Consider the following 20,973-nt stretch of genomic DNA (forward strand, 5'->3'; position numbering starts at 1 on the left):
CGTGTGTGTGTGCGTGTGCTTTGATTGCTCTCTCGCTTTATGCCCATCAAATGCAACTTTCGGCAATAATATCCTCACGTACACACACATACACACACACACAAATGTGTTATATTACTATTTTATGCGTTCGTATTGATGAAGATTATAAAAGTTGGGAGTTTTTATTGGATTTTTTATGGGCGTTTCCGTGGTAACAGTCAGTAAAAATTGTATGTTAGGATGTTAAGTCTGGAGAGGGGTTTCATCTTGCTTTTTTGAGGGGGGAAATATTTTAAAAATATATATTCAAAGGAAATAATCAATGAAAAGGGTGGTCAGATTTTTAAAAATGGTTATCTTTAAATTTAAAAAAAATCTGTCTATTTTAAAAAATATATACCACTTACGTTTAATTTCTAAAAATATTCCCAAAATACTGATTCAAATGAAAAAAAAAACTGACTTTCCCAAATTAAACTGAATCACATTTTTATTTAAAAAAAAAGATGAAAACTAACTTCAAATCCACATTTCCTTCAAATCTCTACATGAGTTAAATCATTCAAACCAGTCCATCTTCAAACTATTCCTACCACCCTAAAAATGTATTTTCAAAAAATAAAAAATAAAAAAATAAATAAAAAACATAACCGCTAATACACATTTTTTTTCCAAATCATCCCAAACATGACACTTATCCTTCCCACAAAGCATTTCGACAACATAAACCACAACAAAATTCTTGCAGACCATTTCAGAACAAAACGAACGTGTTCTCAACGCCGCCGCCGTCCGCTGCTAGCATATTTTCTTAAATCATTTTTGCATCATCCGTGATGACCTCTGTTTGTGGGTATTAACGCACGCATACACACATTTGCCAACACACACACACACACACACACACACACACACACACACACAGTGGGCTGTCTGGGATTGTCTCTGTGATGAAACCAGCGGTAACTGTTGGCATGTCAACTCCATCCTCTGTGACATGCTGTGTGTGTGTGTGTGTGTGTGTTGGTGTGTGTGTGTGTGTGTGTGTGTGTGTGTACGTGCGTTTGAAACCTTTGAGCTTTACGTAATGGCTATCAACGTCTTTCCACAAATACAGGAAGTCATGTTGTAAAGTAATGCCAATGTTTAAGAAAAATGGCCACTTTTGAACAACTTTAGATGGCGAGCGACCCCAAATCCACAGGAAGTGACCCGTAAAGGGAGACAAAATCAACAGGAAGTAGCTAATGAACAGGAAGTGATGGATAAATTCACTCGAGTTAATAGGAAATGATCAGAAAGTATGTAATGGTGACCAAGGAATGCTCCAAAATGGACAGGAAGTGATACAGAAATGCCCCCAAATGAAGAGGAAATGGTCCATAATGACCCCAAAATGTCCAAGAAGTGACCAATGAACAGACAGCGACCTGGAAAAGTTCTACAATTAACAGAAAGTGACCAAATGTCAACAGGAAATGAGCCTGCGATGCTTTAAATTGTACAGGAAGTAGCCAATCACCTGGAAATGATCCGGAAATAACCAAAAATGAGCAAAAAATGGTTCAGCATGAAAAGGAAGTGACCCCAAAATGTCCAAAAAGGGGACTAATGCACATTGAGTGCACTGGAAAGGTTCTGAAATGATCAAAAAGTAACCAAATTTAATCAAAAACGATCTTGGGATGCCTCAAATTGTACAGGAAGTAAACAAGTGTTAGAATTATTATGGAATATTCTATATGTGTTGTAAGCATTTTTCAATAAGTAATAAGGCTATAAACCAATTCATGGAACCATGGACACTTTTCCTCCACATCGTCTCCTCAAGGCCCCACAGCTCGAGGACACATTGTTTTCACACACGCTTTTCGGCAGAACACAACGGGACTGTTTTGACGGGACTCCAGCAGCAGATGGCGATAATCGCATTATTGTTTGAAAATACGGCTTTGCTTACAGTATAATACTGCTTTGTTTACCTTGAAAGCATTCCTCACACTGTTGCGAGGGTGTTATTGTACTGATTACATAACCATGTTTTTCGAGTGTCGCGATTAAATACAATGATTCAGTTACTGCAATTCAGAATGCACTGTGGACTAAGACGGCGTCGCATTGCATCTCCTTGCAAGTTGTAGGCAGAGTTTGTTGAAAGATGTTTTTCCTTTTTTAATTAAATATTACTAATAATGATTTAAAAGGTTTGAATCATTATTCCAACAACAAGGAACTAGAAATGAGCCTGGAAAACCCTTCAAATTAAGAGCAAATGATCCATAATGTCGGAAATGCCCTAAAATTAACAGAAATTGATCCAAAATTTATTTAAGTTTATGCTTGCCAATGTTTTAATTGCTACCACCATACTTAATACTTCATAATTATTGCAATTTCTCATCATAGTGCTCATTTTTGGGACACTTTAGCATCCAATTAGCCTAGCATGCATGTTTTGGGGATGCGGGAGGGAACCGGATTACCCAAAGAAAACTCACTCAAGCCCGGGGAGAACTGGAAAAACTCTACACAGCGAGGACCCACCTGGGAATCGAACCCCGACCGCGGAAAGGCGAGGCAGACGCGCAAACCACTTCACCACCGCGTTACCCTGAGTGACAGATTGTGATTTTCAAATCAGAGGAGTAGTTTTGACTTCTTTTGGCCTCATTTAATCCGATTTAGCCACGTTAAAAGGTTTGCAAGAAGGTCTTTAGCTGGAGGGAACGTTTTATCCGGTAGCCCGAGGCCTTCCCGCGGGGAGGCCACGCCCACCCACACAATCCCCCCCCCAGGCGAGACCGCGTAGCCATCGGCAGGAAGTGGCGTGGAAGCGGCGGATTGGGAAAATGGCGGCGGCGTTTCTGCTCGGCCCGTCGCCAAGTCACAAACTTGGCCTCTGATTTCATCACATTGCTTATGAAAAAGAGTCGACTTTAATACTCGTACTCGCGCACACACACACACACACACACACAAGGGGCCTCTGTTTCTTCAATATTTCATCACGTAGCATAAAAACACGCTAAGCACGTGAAGATAACCTGCTTGGTGCGTGCGGAAATGTCCGTACAACGTGACCAATTTCGCCAATTTCACGGGTCGTCGCGACCATTCATTATTTAATACTGGCCAAAAAATTGCAGGTATTACATTAGCCTGGTGGAAACAGTACCAAATATGGACTGTACCAATTTAGGGTGTCCCTGGTGCTTGTAGTTAGCTGGGATAGGCTCCAGCACCCCCAGCAAACCCTGTGAGGATAAGCTATTTGGAAATTGAATGGGGGTTTTAGGGGGGAATTGAGTTTTAAAAATATGAATTCAATATTTTTATTTGTTAAATGGCAGTAAAACCCAATTGAAATGATGAATTGAATAAAAAAAGCTTTATTTTGATTTAAAACCTAATTTTAAAAATGTATGATTTGTTTAATTTTAAAAAGAACAATTATTTAAATTTTTAAAATGTATTACAATTAATTTAAATAAAAAATGTAGTTGATTTTTTTTACAAATGTGCTAAATAAATCAAGAAAAGAAAATATTTTCATTTGTTATATGCCATTAAAACCCAATTTGAATGATGAATTGAATTTAAAAAAATATTATTTTGATTTAAAAACTAATTTTAAAAATGTATTACAATTTTTTTTTTTTAAATGTATTACAATTAATTTAAATAATTGATGGAATTGATTTTTTTTTTTAAATGTGCTACATAAATTACTAAAAGAAAATATTTTCATTTGTTATTTGGCAGTAAAACCCAATTTAAATGATGAATTGAATAAAAAAAGTTTTATTTTGATTTAAAACCTAATTTTAAAAAGTATTACCATTATTTAATTTTAAAAAGTATTACAATTATTTAATTTCTAAAAATATATTACAATTAATTTAAATACAAATTTAATTGAGTTTTTTTTTTAAATGTGCTAAATAAATCACTAAAAGAAAATATTTTCATTTAACTCTTTAATTGGCTGGGACTGTTTGAACTGCGATCAGCGAATGAATGCCACAAAACCAATAGAAAGCGAGCCAAAAATCTGCATAAAGTGACCAATAAACAAAAAGTGTCCTAAAACGAACAGCACTTGACTCAAAATCAACACAAAGCGAATAATCGTCGCACAACCCTAATACATATCTATTGCTTTTCACTTCCAAACACTCCATTCCAGCATGTAATTCGAGTTCGATGATCGAAACAAACTCGTATCTCAACATTCCATTTCATCTGATTTCATTTTTAAAAAAAAAACAATCTGTGTAACGAAACTTTTCCATCAGGAAGTGATGAAAATGTGGATTCGGAAGCTGATGTAAGCAAGAGGCAGGCGTTGTTTATGCATCTCGTGGTGACTTGTGACTGACTGACGACGGATCGGCGGACTATTGCAACATGGAAGCCCCGCCCCCGCGCCGTGACGTCACATTCCCTCGCCCCAAGCCCAACTAAACAAAGGCCAACTCGGAGATCGCCCCCAAACTTCTACCGGATCGCGATTCTTTCACTTACCTCACGCCGATCACCGACTCCCAGCGAAAAAAGTCCTCTTTTTTTTCGTGCACCTTGCCGTCGCCTTTTGGATGGAAAAAGAAGTCTTCATCCCTCGGTTATTTGTTTTCTCTGGCCACGGGAAGCAGGCGTCGCAGACCGGACGTTTGAGTCGAGCTCCCCGGGACGCAGGCGACGCTGCCATGGCCGCGACGACTCGTCCCTAAACGGGGCTTGTCGTTGTCCAGTTTTCCCCCGGCCGGCTTCGACTGGATCTGGATCCGAATCTGGAGCACGGTGAGAGTTATTTTACTTCGTTTGGAGGACTTTCTCGGACGAAAAGTAGCTGAAAAGTGCTTTTTAAAACACACTTTTTGCTAAAGAGTTGAAAACAAAGTCGTTTTTTTGTTTAAATAACGTTAGAAATGAACAATGCGTCTCGAATAAAATGCATACTCACATTATAGTCTTTACGCCTTGCTAATCTTGGGTTCAGGGTTCGAGTTCTCCTCGTGCTTGCGTGGCTTTTCTTGGCATTTTCCCTTAAAACAAAGGCTTTAAATTGAGTGAAATATCCCGAAAAGATTGAAAGAGTTTCAAATAATGAAAGCCACGATGTAAATTCGCAACTAGAATAGTTTTTTCCCTAAAAAACGTCCCAGGTGCTGCCAATTATTCCTTGATTAGTAGCTTTTGTCAAGTTAAAATCGAAACCAAATCAACGTCATCATTCCGAGACGTTTTATCCCTTTAAAAAAACTTTTCAACCAGCATCTCATACACATTAGTTACATATTTTTGACGGCTATAACCGTCAATGGCAGGCGCCTGGTTTAACAACCCTGGAAATTTAAAAAGCTGCACTTTCACGATGATATCTCCAATTGTTATCTGTCACGTGACGTTGACCTCGCGTCATTGTGAAACTGCAAGTCGACCTCGCCCTCGTGTGGGTGTCACGGGATGGTGTTGCCATGGCGACCCGCCTGTTTATTGGTCAAGAATTCTCCTAAATATCGGTTGTCGGGGAACGGGAGCGCGCACGTTCGGCGGTGTGCGGTCGCCGCTATTTAAAAACAGTTAAAACCATAAAGCGTCGCGCTCTGATGCAACCGTCTGTAAGCCGCTGTCGGCTTACAGGAAGTTGCATCATGGCGCCTATAGACACGTTAACGCGCTCCGAGTTTGATACCCGCACAAGCACGCCCGTCGTTGTATTTATCGGCGGACGCGGACAATGGAACGCGATGTTAAATTGCGTGCGATTCCACCGCCGACCGCTAGAGGGCGGCGGACTTTTTTCGCCTGAAACGACTGAAACGTGCTAAATAAATGGAAAAAAAGTACGTTTATTTCTGAAACCTCTTTCAGCACTCAATATATTTAGTTTGAACAATGTTTGAATCATTTGATTATTATTTTTAAACTGGTCTCGATGTTGCTCCTCCCCCCCCTGACCGCAGATGAGCGTGGGCGTGGCCGAACGCCGTTTGAAGAGACGACTTGAGCAACCCGGCGACGCGCCGCCGAAATGCAAAAGAGCATGTCCGACCCCTCCGCCGACGCCCCCGGACGCCGGCCCGCCGCTCGACCTGTCCGCGGCCGAGAGCCCCGCCCCCAAGTCGGAACGGAGCCAATCCAAGGTCAGGGTCGGGCCGTACTTCCTGTTTGAGCGCTGCGAGGGCGAGGACACCTACAGGGCGGTCCACGCCACCACGCGGGAGCAGTACACTTGCCAGGTAGCGTCCGTTCGTTTTCGATTGGTCCCGCGGGGGAATTTGGCGGGATTAAAAGAGCGACCGGTTTACAGGTGACGACCGTGGCCGGCTACCGGGAGAGGTCGGCCGTCTACGCCCGTCTGGGTCACCACCCCAACGTCTGCGGCCTCCTGGCCACGGTGGTGGAGCGGGACACCGCTTACCTGTTCCTGCCCGCCCACCACGGCGACATGCACGCCCACGTGCGCGCCAGCCGACGGCTGGGCGAGGAGGAGGCGGGGCTACTGTTCGCTCAGATGCTGCGGGCCGTGGAGCACTGCCACCGCCACGGCGTGGTGCTCCGGGACGTCAAACTGCGCCGTTTCGTCTTCACCGACCGATTCCGGTGAGTTTTTTTCAAAGCCTGGGTGGAGGAAAAATGATGTTTTTTTTTTGCAAAAATAGCGGTTTTGATATAATATTATTCAAGTAAAAGTTAAAGTCGTCGCCGTAAAAATACTCCAGTATATAATAATACTCAAGTAAGCAGTCATGCTGTGAGCAATTTATTGAGATTTTTGATATATTTTTTATTTTTTTCCTATATTACCCATTATTATTATAATACACTATTTTATATATATATATATATATATATATATATATGTATCTATGCATATATGTATATGTATGTATATATATGTATATGTATATATATATGTATGTATATATATATGTATATGTATATATATGTATGTGTATATATATATGCATGTGTATATATACATATACATATATATACATATGTGTGTGTATATGTGTATATGTCTATCTATATATATATATGGTAAATGAATTCCGACTTAAAAAAATCCAGAAATGAAACCTTACCGGCCCTTTGGAAGAGTGGCTAGCGCGTCGGCCTCACACTTCTGGGGTCGAGGGTTCGATCCCCAGGTGGGTCCGCACTGTGTGGAGTTTGCATGTTCTCCTTGGGCTTTTGTAGGTTTTCCCTGGGTACACCAGTTTCCTTCAACATCCCACAAACATACACACTAAGCTAATTGTATGCTAAATTCTTCCTCGTTACAAGTGATTGGTTGATGGTCTTCCCCGTGCACTGCGATTGGCTGGCCACCCATTCAGGGTGTCCCCCAACTGGAGTCCGTAGTTAGCTGGGATAGGCTCCAGCACCCCCCCTGCAACTCTTGTGAGAATAAGTGGTTCAGAAAATGAATGTTAATCGTGCCTAATCATGTTTTTTAAAGAACCGAATTGAGTTTGTGTACATTTTGTGATAAATCAATAAATGGGTGGTAAGATATATATATTTTTTCTACGCAGGACGCAGGTGTCCCTCCTAGGCGTCAACGACTGCGTCCTCCTGGAGCGCAACGACTGCGACTCCCTGACGGACCGCCACGGGTGCCCTGCCTACGTGGCCCCCGAGCTCCTGGCCAGCGGCCAGGCCCCGTACTCGGGGCGCGCCGCCGACGCCTGGAGCCTGGGCGTGTCCCTGTACACCATGCTGATGGGCCGCTACCCCTTCCAGGACGCCCGGCCCGCCGCGCTCTTCGCCAAGATCCGCCGGGGGGCCTTCGCCGTCCCGGCCTGGCTGTCGGCGCCGGCCAAGTGCCTGATCGGATGCATGCTACGGAAGCGCCCCGACCGACGGCTGCGGCTCCCCGAGCTGTTGGCCCACCCCTGGTTGAGCGCTCGCCGCGCGCCGGCTTCGCCCCGCGGCGCCCGGCGTGGCGGGGCGCCGGAATGGAGACGCGAGGACGACGACGGCGGCGCTGGCGGCGACCAGGTGGTGCCCACGTTCACCCCCAAACTCTAAACAAAAAACTGCTCCGGAGTCCTGGATTACTTGAGCCTCAAGTGCCTTTAACCTTTTTTTTTTTTGCAGAAGTGGCTCTCTGAAATACTAAAAATTATGGGGTGTCAAAAGGCACTTTTTTGGGGTTGAAATTTCAAAAGTACACCAACTTAGTGGAAGTGTTTAGGTTCGATTTTTGTTTTGTTTTGAGCTTTCCTAGATTTTGTCATGGAGTCACGAGGTGATGTTTGAGACGGAGACGACACTTCCTGTCAGTCTACCTCGGTTTTTGTTGGTGCGCTTTATTTTGAAACTTTTTTTAAAACCATTTCTGACGTGTTCTCGCTTTGCCATAAAGCGAGATGTGGATTTATTTTTTTTGTCGATTCAAACTGTTAATTAGAAGCCTACTGGATTATGTAAAAAGCCCCCTCGACAGCTGCTCATTAAATAAAAATATGGAAAAAAAGTGTTTAATTCATGCTTTGTTTTTGCCGTGAGAAATATTAAGGCGTGGTTGCTGTTAAAAACCTGTTTTGGCGTTTTTGTATTAGAAAATTAGAAGAAAAAAGGAAGGGATAAAAAGATTTTCTCATTTTGTTGAATTTAACTCCCTGGCGGCCTCTGTTGGCGATAGACATTAGGACCAACTTTTTTTTTTAAATATAAAATGATTGAAAGGAGGCAATAGGCTATATCTAATATTAGTTTTCCTCTTTTTTGAAATTGTTGAATTACAAAATCAATTTTTTTCACCCCTTTTTTCTTGAAAAAATGAAATATATGTCTAAAATATATAATTCTAAAATTAGAAAAATAAACAGAATACTTACTGTTTTGGCCATTTATTTTTTGAGTGTTTAAGCCTAGTTAAATGAGGTGTAGGTCTTCTGTTGAGCAGATTAAGGCGCACTGGAAGACATCTCGGGCACAAATGTAGGGCAAATTCATTTCGCGATCCTCAGTGAGCCATGCGAATTCTGGGAGGATATAAACAAAACATTAGGAGCCATATATTTAGACATTGTCCGCCTCGGTGTATTGTCGCCCTCTAGTGATCAAAAACGGAATGATCTCAAGCAGAGATGCCAAAATTCCGATAATACTATGTATAGTAGTCAATCGTGATAAAATAATTATAACTTACTGAGAATAAAGTCAAGTTTTAGCACCAGGGTGTCAGACTCGGGTTGGTTCGCGGGCCGCATTAACGTCAACTCGATTTCATGTGGGCCGGACCATTTTAGATATAATATTTAGATTTTTTTTTAATAAATGGATTAAAAGCCCTAACTATTCCATTTTTTATAGATCCCAAACAATGTTTATTTGAGATTTTTTTTCTTAGTAAAGGAAAATCTCTTTTAAACATTATATTCCATATTACAGTGGAAAACAGAAAATATTTTTGATATATTTTTAGATTTTACAAAAGGATTTTTGAACTAAAAACAGAAAAAAAATATTTAAAACTGACAATTATTGATTTAAAAGGGGAAAAATCAGGAAATATAATATACATCTATAATCTTCATTTCAATTTGATCCTAAAACAGAAAGTCGCCACTCATCATTGACTTTCTCGGGCCACACAAAAGGATGTGGCGGGCCAGATTTGGCCCTCGGGCCGTCACTTTGACACCAGTGTTTTAACAAGTAAACAAATAGTCAATCCCAGAATTATTTTTTAAATTATTTTTTAAAGTCAGACCCCCCCATTTGATAGCCCTTATTCTCTTCAACAACAATAAAACTCCAACCCGTTTTTCAAATAAAGTTCAGAACAACGACAGCATGGAGTCATCTTTCAAACCCGATAAAAGTAGGCCATAAAACAAATAAAAATAAAAATAATTAAAGCACAAAACCTGTGCTAATAATCGCACACCTACCAGACAACTCGATCTTCACGCAACCATCCGGCTGGGACCGAACCTCCTCGATGCCAAATTCTATGTCCGAGCCGTCAGTCCAGAGGGGGCTGCCCTGAAAGAGCAACATTTCCTCCTCTAAGAACAATTCCTTCTCGGCCTAAAAGTCAACAACGTCGACGACTTTTCTCCACTTTGCCGCCTTACCGAGAGCAAGCAGAGTCCAATCCAGACCCCGCTGACGTCGATGGCCGCTTGAGTCAGCTCGTTGACCACGGCCCTTTGGATGTCGTTCTGAATGGACGCCAGGTGTCCACCCAGCTGGACGCAGCTCTTCTGATTGGACACACAACAAAACAAGTGTCATTCTTGGAAAAATACTCCTCGAAAGTACATTTGTATCCATTTTGAAAGCATATTCGGCACTAAAGTAACAACATCTGGCGTTTATTGTATCATTTATTGTCCTTTTTAAGTTCAAAATTTGTTGTATGTAGAATTCTAAATCTTAAAAAAAAACTTTAATGATAATACGTATATGTAATGTCACTCGGATTTGAGCTGGGAAACAGCGCTAGTATTTCAAAGCAAGGCGGCTGAATACTGCCGGCTGGTGGACACAAGTGGAAGTGCAGTCACTCATTGTTGATTTCCACCCAAAACGTTTTAAAGACCGATTTTGAATCGATACGACTATCGTGCAGTGTTATATCGCAGTTTTTTTTTTTTTTAAACACCTTTATTGTACATTGTAAAGCTATTTTCTTAACAAAAGTCTTCTGAAATGACAAGAAAATTCCGTATTAAATGAGAACTAGCATTTTTTTTCTTACCTCTGCCAGATCAAAAGTCAAACTTGTTTCCTTAAAGATATAACAGCGATTGTTCAACTGGGTCCAACCTTCAGGGCATCGATCATCTGCAACAAAACAACCTTTATTTTCATCTCATTCATCTTTCTCGCAGAAAATGAGATTATTTAATATTTGACCTTTCCCCTCATTTTGTAAACAAATGAAAAATGAACAGAATAGAAAGTAAATAATAGTGGTTAGACTTTTCCCTGTTTTATTTAAAATAATAAATAGATAAAAATACTGAAATGTGATATTGACATTTTTTTCCATTGCGAATGAATACATTTTTTTAAAAAGAATTCAGCAAATGAGAAAAAATTCACTGAAATACAGAAAATTTGAACCATCCTGACCTCAGCAATGTTGATAAATTATGCATCTATGATTAAAATAGTCGTCAATCCATTTAATAAACGATTAATGGTGGGGCTGTATGATTGACAGACCTCATTGTGGCTCTTTTAGGGAAACTTTAAAAGTAGACATACAGGTGTAACTACATTGTGATTACTAAAAGCGTGCTATAAGGGACATGAATGATAATTACCAACTACAATAGTAGCACGTATCTGGGACTATAAACTGATTAGTAGTTGCACTAGCCAAAAAATGCAATGAAATGGAAAAATATTGATGTCGCATAAAGAGCAATTTGTGGGGGGAGTTTTTATCGATTAGAAACCAAGAATAAACATAAAACTCATCGAAAAACAGAGAATGGGAATCAAAATAAGCACCTGTTATGTAACGTAGTAACTGTTATATATACTAAAATACACGACATTAGCTGTTGGCAGTCAGAGTGAAAAAAATAAAACAAATTGCAGCAGCTGCATTATGAAAAAAGTACGCCTTATAGTCCGGAATATACATTCGTTTTTTTTTCCTTTTTTAAAAATAATAATTTGTACTTGTGACTGCATGCATGTGCTTTGTGTAACACTCAAATTCTCCCTTCAAAAAAACAAAACAAATATATATATATATATATATATATATATATATTTATATATATATATATATATTTATATATATATATATATATATATATATATATATATTTATATATATTTATATATATATATATATATATATCTATATCTATATATATATATCTATATCTATCTATATATATCTATATCTCTATATATATATATATCTATATATATATATCTATATATATATATCTATATATATCTATATATATCTATATATATCTATATATATCTATATATATATATATATATATATATATATATATATATATATATATATATATATATATATATATATATATATAAAAAGATTGTTATGTGACCGGTACGTACTTTGTCGTATTGCTGTTGTTCCAATCTGCAATGACAAAGAACACGCAAAATGGTGTTACAGATTAAATATTATAATCTCAGGAGTCATTTTTTCCGGATAGAATCCAACCTCGGTCAGAAAAATAATAATAAAACACATTTTAACTCACCTGGAGTCCAAAAATGAGCAGCAACAATCCGAGTGTAAACACCATCTGTGGAGAAATGTTTTATTTAGGTTAATTTTGGGTTCATTTGGGGGAAAAATTAAAAAATAGTGCCATTACCATTGCAGTGGAGATCCTCAATGCGGAGAAAAGGGGGGTTATGTCTTTTTGTATATGTTGTCGTGTCACGTGACTCACCAGACAAGTTTGTAGTCGCCGATTTGACAAAAAATGTCGAGCAGAAAACATGGCTTTTACAATGAAAATCCCGGACAGTAAAACCAGTTTTTTTTTTTTTTTTTTTTAAATGAGTTACCTGTGGTACCTCCACTTTATTATTCTGTCATGATTTTTTTCGTAAGTAGAGGCATATTTCACATTAATTTAACATCAATTGTTCTCCCATAAAAAACACTGATTTAAAATGGGTCAAAGTGACCCAATTTTGTACGAAAATGACACAAATATTCAACAATTAGACAGAGAGGTTATTTTACTAGCCACTAGGGGGCAGGGTTTCCTAAGAAAATGAATATGGGCGATTTTTCCCATGTTGTGCATTAAAAGCGTTTAAGAAATTGCCCCCAAAAAAGCGAATCGAACTCAAATGAATAATAATGATGGATATAAAATAAGATCAACAAAAGGGAAAATGGCTTTAAACGGGTTTATTTGAGGGTGGAATCAATGTATTTGTCATGTCAATGAACGGGAAATTGTTATTTTAAATTTCCGCTACTACAGGCCCGTTTTTAAGACTATCCAGTGACACTATTAGGGTCAGGGTCAGGACTGGTATCGGGTACTGCATTATCGTCAACCACTCCTTGTAAAATCTCAAAAGAGCCCATCATCAATTATCTCTTGCTGGACGTCAATACAAATTAAGGCACACTGGAATATATCTCGAGCACATACATAAGGAAACTCTTGCAGGCAGTCAACAAAGTCCCAAAGAAGACCATCAGCTGTAAAACACACAAAACAGGTTCATATACACACCTGTTTACACAATGTGAAAGAAAAGAGTTGATACAAATACCGTAATCCCTCGATTATCGCGTCCTCCCTTATCGCCAATTCACTACGTTGCGATTTTTTCGGCTATTAATTATTTTTAAAGTTGATAAAAATGTGAAAATAAACGCTGAAACTCGTAAGAGGAAGCCACTTTTGCGACTTGGACTCAGCATTGAAGATTTTTGAAGTTATAATAGGGGTGACCCCACTTTTTGGATGATCGTGGGCGGCCATGACTGGTCTACATTCATCGCGATATTCGAGGGATTACTGGACTATTACCGTTAGTGCCAACGGCTGCACAGCCGAGACCTGCCGAAGAAACAATCTCAGCGAATCCCGTGTCTGAACCATCGGTCCACACCAAGTCGTCCTGTGAGTGAATACAGACGACCAATTGTGAGCTCCAAGAAGAAATGCAATCACCATGCACCAACAACACCAAAAGTTAGCATGTAACTTTTTCTCTGGAATCAATCATGTGTGTGTGTGTGTGTGTGTGTACGTGTGCGTGTGTGTGTGTACGTGTGTGTGTACGTGTGTGTGTACGTGTGCGTGTACGTGTGCGTGTGTGTGTACGTGTGCGTACGTGTGTGTACGTGTGAGTGTGTATATGTGCATGTGCATATGTGTACGTGTATGTGCATGTATGCGTGTGTAAGTGTGTATGTATATGTATATATATATATATATATATGTATATATATATGTATATATACACACACATATACAAATATATATATATATGTGTATATATATACATATATATATTCATATATAAGTGTATGTGTGCGTGTAAGTGTGTGTATGTATATGTATATATCTATATATCTATATATATATGTATATATATATATATGTATATATACATATGTATATATATACATACATATATATATATATATATACATACATATATACATATGTATATATACATATACATACATTTTTCATATAGACGCAATAGATGATGAAATATTTTAGAGGATTTTGGGTCAATGTCTCACGGGATTTAGCCGGGTGAGTCCAATCCAGCTCAAAGGTTCTCGTGCAAACTCAGTGAAACTTTCAGCCAGACGATATTCCAGATCGTTCTGGATGGACACGAGATTCCCACCACGAAGGTTGCAGGCAGCCTGGAAAAAAAAATTGAAACAATGTTAGAAATGTGTTTTGATGTTGTGATTGTGGGTTTGCATAGAGATAAATATTTTTTTTAAAGTACAAATACAGTGTTATACCTCGAGATACGAGCTAAATGGGTTCCGGGACTGAGCTTGTATGTCGATTTACTCGTGACTCAAATGAACATTTCCCATTGAAATGAATTAAAAACAAATTAATTGGTTCTAACCCTCTGAAAAAAACACCAAAAACAGGATATTGGATTGGAAAAACATTTTGATTTGTTCTAATTCACCATCTATTAACTAGTGGTTTAATTGTACTAAAAAAATTTTTTAATAGTACTAAAATTAGACAGGTTTTTGCACGGCAACGCGCTCGTAACATAACATAAAAAAATTAAAAGAACTTGAAGTACGATACAGACACACTCAAAAATAAGTTTCATCTAACCTTACACTAATTCTAATTTTGTTTGACATTTTGATACCTTTCTTCTCCCGGGTTGGCTCTATTGGCCCCGCCTCCACCCTGACTTTCCGATGCAACCTATCGAGGATTGTTTTTTTGCTTTTGTCTTCCTTTCAAAATATTCCCAAAATGATGCACACAAATGTCCTCACAATAGGATAACGTACGACCACTTGCCAGTATACACCTCTCGTATTAGCGAGCAAGCTCCGCCATTTGCACAGACTAAAAGGGAGAAAGCCTGTTCTTAAGGCTATATTTATCCCCAAAAAGTGTACATGTACAGGTGCTTATTTAACTTGTTGTTCTCCATTTTACTTAAAATTATGCTTGTTCTTTGATTCTGTTCTGAATTAAAAAAATCGACCTTACCAAAAAATACGACTCACATCTACGTTTTTCCTCTCTGTTGTGCATTATTTGGCTGGTGCGACTTGTAGTCCGAAAAAATACGGTACTTTGGGAATTTTTTCCTACCTCTGCATCATCAAATGTCAGAGGATCTAGTCTGAGGAGGAAACAGCGATTGTCCAACTGAGTCCAGCCCGAGGGGCAGCGATCGCCTGCAAAAAAGGAAAAATTAAATTAATAATAAATGAATACATTTATTTAGTTTGAAATCACTTTATGTGCACCGCCCTAAATTCAACCGCAGTGTTCCGCATGGCTCTTTAATTACCCTTCTTGGCCTTCCAAAATATTTTGTAAGGCCAAGAAGGGTAATTAAATTATTAGTACTTTGAAAATACAAAATACTTCCTGCTACACAACGTAATAACATATTTCTTCTAATGATTTTTTTTTTACAAACTTACATGTCTAGACGTCTGCGTCGTTACGAAATTTGACAGTTGTTGACTTATCTGCTCTAAAATGAACTGTTTTGTACATTGACTACATAGCAATTAGCATTTAGCATAAGAGTGTACGTACTTACAACACGGGAACTAAACATACATTAATAACCTTACGGTTCATTTACTTGAGTCACTTTTGGAGATAAATTGCACTTCTTAGAATAGTTTTACAACTTCAAACTTGATTTTTGGGTGAAAAAGAAACGCTACTCTTACTCGGTGACTTTTGGCTCCCCTCGAGTTTCCTCTTTATAGTTTTCTACACCGTATATTTGTCTTTAATTTTGCCAAATTAGCCCACGATTGCGCTATAAATTTCACCAATGAGACATCGTAAAGTTAATCACGTGACTCTACTCTACCAATCAGATGCAACATTAGTCACATGTCCGCACATGCGCAGTTGGAGTTGAATTGAATGCTTTTATTGTCATTATACAGGTGAGATTTAAAGCTTTCGCCACGCAGCGAACAAATAACAACAACAAACAGACAAATAAATAATCAATAAATAATAAAAAAATAGTCCAAGTTAGGTCAGCAGAGCGAAAGCGCACCACTCGCTGTAGACATTTACGTTTGGCATAAAGTCAACATGAATCGAAAGTGCGGATTTCAACCGTTCTCCCTTTTTTAGGCACGTAAAACTGGAGATGTGACCGCTTTAATTTCATGTTAGTAAATGTTTTATAACCACTAGATGGTATACTCATACTTTTTCACCATCGTTTAAAAAAAGTATAAATTGTACGCATTGTTCTCTTTTAGTACTTGATTATTTTTTTCATCAAATACTTTTGAATTTGACCTGGATACATTTTTTGGGGTGACTACTTGAGCAGATGGAACTTTTTTGCCCCTTACATTTACACAGAACAGCAAAATGTATATGTATTTACTTAAAGCTGGGCCGATTCCACCAATAAGCAGCAGCACGAAAAGCTCAAACGCCATCTGTGAAAAAGGATGCGAAAAAGGATGCAAATTCTCCATTCCATCAAATTGGCGTTGAAAATAAGGTCGTTACGCACTAAAGAAGGATTAAAAATGTCGAGACGTTACCTTTGCGGTGTAGATCCTCAATGGATTGGTCGACAATGGATGTAAAATGGGCATCAACACTTAAGGAAGTCGTTATTATTTTGGTTTGTCTTCATTATCGCCGCCCAGATTTGATTTTTAGGCGTAGTACATGGGAAACATGTAAGTTTTCAACGGATAATGATCGATAATTAGCTGAATTGGCCGTTTGCCATCGATGATACTGAAAGCAAAGCATCCAGTGTTTCTGGTTTTGGAAGTATTTACATTACCTGTACACTTGCCGCTCCTTTTCCGTGAATTACAAGTCATTTTCTGTTCATTTTGAGCCGCTAAATATTCCTTAAGGGACAGTCCTGGGTCACTTCCTGTTCAGTGACCCAAAATCAACAGGAAGTGATCGTTAGGATCAACTGGACGCGACCCCGAAATGCCCAAAAATTGACAAGAAGCGACTGAAAATTAACAGGAAGTTACCAAAACAAAACAATAGTAAACACAATGGCTGCCAGCCTCCCAAATTAAATGGATTGGACATCTCGTAGCAGCGATGAAATTGAAATTGACGGCAGAATGACGAGAAGAGCTTTTTATTTATATTTATATATATATATATATATATATATATATATATATATATATATATATATATATTGGATAACTTTATTCATGATCGTTTCATGATATATTCAAATATATATATATATATACACATACACATACATATATATATACATATATATATATATATACACACACACACACACACACACATATATATATATATATATATATATATATATATATATATATATATATATATATATATATATATATATATATATATATATATATATACATACTTGTGACTGCATGCATGTGCTGTGTGTAACACTCAAATTCTCCCTTCAAAAAATATTTTTAAAAAAAGAATGTTATGTGACTGGTACGTACTTTGTCGTATTGCTGTTGTTCCAATCTGCAATGACGAAGAACACACAAAATGGTGTTACAGATTAAATATTATAATCTCAGGAGTCATTTTTCCAGATAGAATCCAACCTCGGTCAGAAAAATAATAATAAAACACATTTTAACTCACCCGGAGTCCAAAAATGAGCAGCAACAATCCGAGTGTAAACGCCAGCTGTGGAGAAATGTTTTATTTAGGTTAATTTTGGGTTCATTTGGGGGAAAAATTAAAAAAATAGTGCCATTACCATTGCAGTGGAGATCCTCAATGCGGAGAAAAGGGGGGTTATGTCTTTTTGTATATGTTGGCGTGTCACGTGACTCACCAGACAAGTTTGTAGTCGCCGATTTGACAAAAATCTCGAGAAGAAAACACGGCTTTTACAATGAAAAGCCCAAACAATCAAACCAGTTTGTTGTTTTTTTTTTTCTCCAAAAATTTGAGTTACATGTGGTACCTCCACTTACGAATTCTTCTGTCATGAAATTTTTCGTAAGTAGAGCCATGTTTGAAATTAATTTAGCATCTGGACAGAGGTAATTTTACTAGCCACTAGGGGGCAGTGAATATGGGCCATTATACCCATGTTGTGCATTAAAAGCGTTTAAGAAATTGCCCCCAAAAAAGCGAATCGAACTCAAATGAATAATTATGATGGATATAAAATAAGATCAACAAAACGGAAAATGGCTTTAAACGGGTTTATTTGAGGGTGGAATCAATGTATTTGTCATGTCAATGAACGGGAAATTGTTATTTTAAAGCCAACCTCCAGCGGAACTTTCCGGTACTACAGGCCCGTTTTTAAGCCAGTTCCTATAAGTTGCTAACATCGTCATCGTCATCGTCATCGTCATCGTCATCGTCATCGTCATCGTCATCGTCATCGTCATCGTCATCGTCATCGTCATCGTCATCGTCATCGTCATCGTCATCATCATTGTCATCGTCATCGTCTAAGTCAAGGTCAGGAATGGTATCAGTTACTTCATTATTGTCATCCAGTCCTTGTAAAATCTCAAAAGAGCCCTGATTATCACCATCATCAATTATCCCTTGCTGGTCGTCAATACAAATTAAGGCACACTGGAATATGTCTCGAGCACATACATAAGGAAACTCTTGCAGGCAGTCAACAAAGTCCCAAAGAAGACCATCAACTGTAAAACACACAAAACAGGTTCATATACACACCTGTTTACACAATGTGAAAGAAAAGAGTTGATACAAATACCGTAATCCCTCCATTATCGCGTCCTCCCTTATCGCCAATTCACTACGTTGCGATTTTTTCCGCTATTAATTATTTCCAGAGTTGATAAAAATGTGAAAATAAACGCTGAAACTTGTAAGCGGAAGCCACTTTTGCGACTTGGACTCAGCACTGAAGATTTTTGAAGTTATAATAGGGGTGACCCTACTTTTTGGATGATCGCGGGCGGCCATGACTGGTCTACATTCATCGCGATATTCAAGGGATTACTGGACTATTACCTTCAGTGCCAACGGCTGCACAGCCGAGACCTGCCGAAGAAACAATCTCAGCGAATCCCGTGTCTGAACCATCGGTCCACACCAACTCGTTCTGTGAGTGAATACAGACAACCAATCGTGAGGTCCAAGAAGAAATGCAATCACCATGCACCAACAGCACCAACAACACCAAAAGTTAGCATGTAACTCTTTCTCCGGAATCAATCATGTGTGTGTGTGTGTGTGTGTGGGTGTACGTGTGCATGTGTGCGTGTGCGTACGTGTGTGTGTGTATGTGTACGTGTGTGTATGTGTACGTGTGTGTGTATGTGTACGTACGTGTACGTATGTGTGTGTATGTGTACGTGTATGTGTATGTGTACGTGTGTATGTGTGTGTGTATGTGTACGTACGTGTACGTATGTGTGTGTATGTGTATGTGTACGTGTATGTGTATGTGTACGTGTACGTGTGTATGTGTGTGTATGTGTGTGTATGTGTGTGTATGTGTGTGTATGTGTGTGTATGTGTGTGTATGTGTGTATGTATGTGTGTATATGTGTGTATGTGTGTATGTGTGTGTGTATGTGTACGTGTATGTGTGAGTATGTGTGTGTATGTATGTGTATGTATGTGTGTGTGTATATGTGTGTGTATGTGTGTGCATGTGTATTTGTGTATGTGTGTGTGTGCATGTGTGTATGTGTATGTATGTGTATATGTATATATATATATATATATGAATATATATATTCATATATATACAGACGCTCCCCTACTTACGAACGGGTTAGGTTCCGAGCGATTGTTCATAAGTTGAATTTGTTTGTAAGTTGATTCAGTGCTATATTTTGAATTATAATTTATGTTTAAGGCCTATATAAGTATATTGAAGGTTTATATAAGTGCATATTTAAGGCTTGTATAAGTAACACGCATTGGTTTGTACTGAAAAAAAACATTTAATAAAATGGAGAGAATATGTACAGTACTGTATAGAGAGAGAGATTTATGTATTAGAAACTGGCCGAAAGAAGCGATCTAACGACGATTGCAGTTTTCTTCTTTTTTTCATCATAAATGATGCGGTAGCACTGTATGGCATCATTCCATTGATTTGCAAACTTTGTGCAACGTTCAATATTTGGGTCCTGCTGCTCCATCTTTCTGTTTATAAATGGTACTGACGGTCGAACCATTCAAGTTGGATTCCCGTGCAACGCTCACCACTTTCTGACGCGCATCAAGCTTCGTTACTATTGCCACTCGTTTCAAATGAAATGGCTTGCCTCTTCCTTGCACCGCCCTCAATAGAAGCCTTTCGCTTTTCACCAACCATATTGAATAATGGCTGCACGAGATATTTCATGATAAAAATGAAAAAGGTTCTCTGCGCACTGGAGATACGTCACGCACTTATGCAACTTACGCAATTTACGCAACTTACGCAACTAACGCAATACAAAATCGAACTTACGAACATTTTTCGACATAAACGCAATTTGCAGACATGTTCGTATGTACCGTTGTTCGTAAGTAGGGGAGCGTCTATATATATATATATATATATATATATATATATATATATATATATATATATATATATATATATATGTATATATATGTATGTATACATACATTTTTCCTATAGACGCAATAGATGATGATATATTTTAGAGGATTTTGGGTCAATGTCTCACGTCATTTAGCCGGGTGAGTCCAATCCAGCTCAAAGGTTCTTCTGCGAGCTCAGCGAAACTTTCAGCCAGACGATATTCCAGATCGTTCTGGATGGACACGAGATGCCCAC

The 20,973-nt window shown here is 38.4% G+C and overlaps 2 protein-coding genes and 1 long non-coding RNA gene across 8 annotated transcripts; 1 reads left to right on the forward strand and 2 right to left on the reverse strand.

Annotated features, from left to right (window-relative positions):
• Nucleotides 1–4,347: 4,347 nt before the first annotated feature.
• On the forward strand, nt 4,348–8,478 carry LOC144076248 (tribbles homolog 3-like). Its single transcript, XM_077603932.1, has 4 exons — nt 4,348–4,782; nt 5,949–6,224; nt 6,296–6,588; nt 7,527–8,478. The coding sequence occupies exons 2-4, from the start codon at nt 5,949–5,951 to the stop codon at nt 8,020–8,022; spliced, it is 1,065 nt and encodes a 354-aa protein (XP_077460058.1). The 5' UTR covers nt 4,348–4,782; the 3' UTR covers nt 8,023–8,478.
• LOC144076249 (uncharacterized) lies at nt 4,545–6,650 on the reverse strand. Its single transcript, XR_013300771.1, has 3 exons — nt 6,407–6,650; nt 4,946–5,027; nt 4,545–4,772 (listed from the first exon to the last, which is right to left on the reverse strand). It is a non-coding gene; the product is annotated as an uncharacterized LOC144076249 (long non-coding RNA).
• Nucleotides 8,479–8,830: 352 nt separating the features above from the next.
• LOC144075717 (snaclec botrocetin subunit alpha-like) lies at nt 8,831–17,306 on the reverse strand. Of its 6 annotated transcripts, XM_077603039.1 has the most exons (11): nt 15,777–15,792; nt 15,635–15,697; nt 15,297–15,382; nt 14,231–14,359; nt 13,506–13,596; nt 12,207–12,251; nt 12,058–12,082; nt 10,706–10,791; nt 10,080–10,208; nt 9,894–9,987; nt 8,831–8,981 (listed from the first exon to the last, which is right to left on the reverse strand). In XM_077603039.1, the coding sequence occupies exons 5-11, from the start codon at nt 13,575–13,577 to the stop codon at nt 8,872–8,874; spliced, it is 561 nt and encodes a 186-aa protein (XP_077459165.1). In that variant the 5' UTR covers nt 13,578–13,596; nt 14,231–14,359; nt 15,297–15,382; nt 15,635–15,697; nt 15,777–15,792; the 3' UTR covers nt 8,831–8,871. The 6 variants fall into 6 exon arrangements, 5 of the variants coding, with proteins under 5 accessions (XP_077459165.1, XP_077459164.1, XP_077459167.1 ...); XM_077603038.1 differs by lacking the exons at nt 15,635–15,697; nt 15,777–15,792 and adding an exon at nt 15,893–15,995; XM_077603041.1 differs by lacking the exons at nt 15,635–15,697; nt 15,777–15,792 and adding an exon at nt 15,802–15,830.
• Nucleotides 17,307–20,973: the final 3,667 nt, after the last annotated feature.

Source organism: Stigmatopora argus, chromosome 6 (assembly GCF_051989625.1).
Source record: "Stigmatopora argus isolate UIUO_Sarg chromosome 6, RoL_Sarg_1.0, whole genome shotgun sequence".
In the NCBI taxonomy this organism is placed as follows: Eukaryota; Metazoa; Chordata; class Actinopteri; order Syngnathiformes; family Syngnathidae; genus Stigmatopora; species Stigmatopora argus.

Coding starts and splice junctions, on each gene's coding strand:
- LOC144075717 (XM_077603037.1), bottom strand. CDS start 12,452: ATGTTTTCTGCTCGACATTTTTTGTCAAATCGGCGACTACAAACTTGT. Junction 12,083..12,206: donor TGCTCATTTTTGGACTCCAG/GTGAGTTAAAAT, acceptor TTGTCATTGCAG/ATTGGAACAACAGCAATACG. Junction 10,792..12,057: donor AACAACAGCAATACGACAAA/GTACGTACCGGT, acceptor GTTTTGTTGCAG/ATGATCGATGCCCTGAAGGT.
- LOC144076248 (XM_077603932.1), top strand. CDS start 5,949: ATGAGCGTGGGCGTGGCCGAACGCCGTTTGAAGAGACGACTTGAGCAA. Junction 6,225..6,295: donor GGGAGCAGTACACTTGCCAG/GTAGCGTCCGTT, acceptor ACCGGTTTACAG/GTGACGACCGTGGCCGGCTA. Junction 6,589..7,526: donor GTCTTCACCGACCGATTCCG/GTGAGTTTTTTT, acceptor TTTTCTACGCAG/GACGCAGGTGTCCCTCCTAG.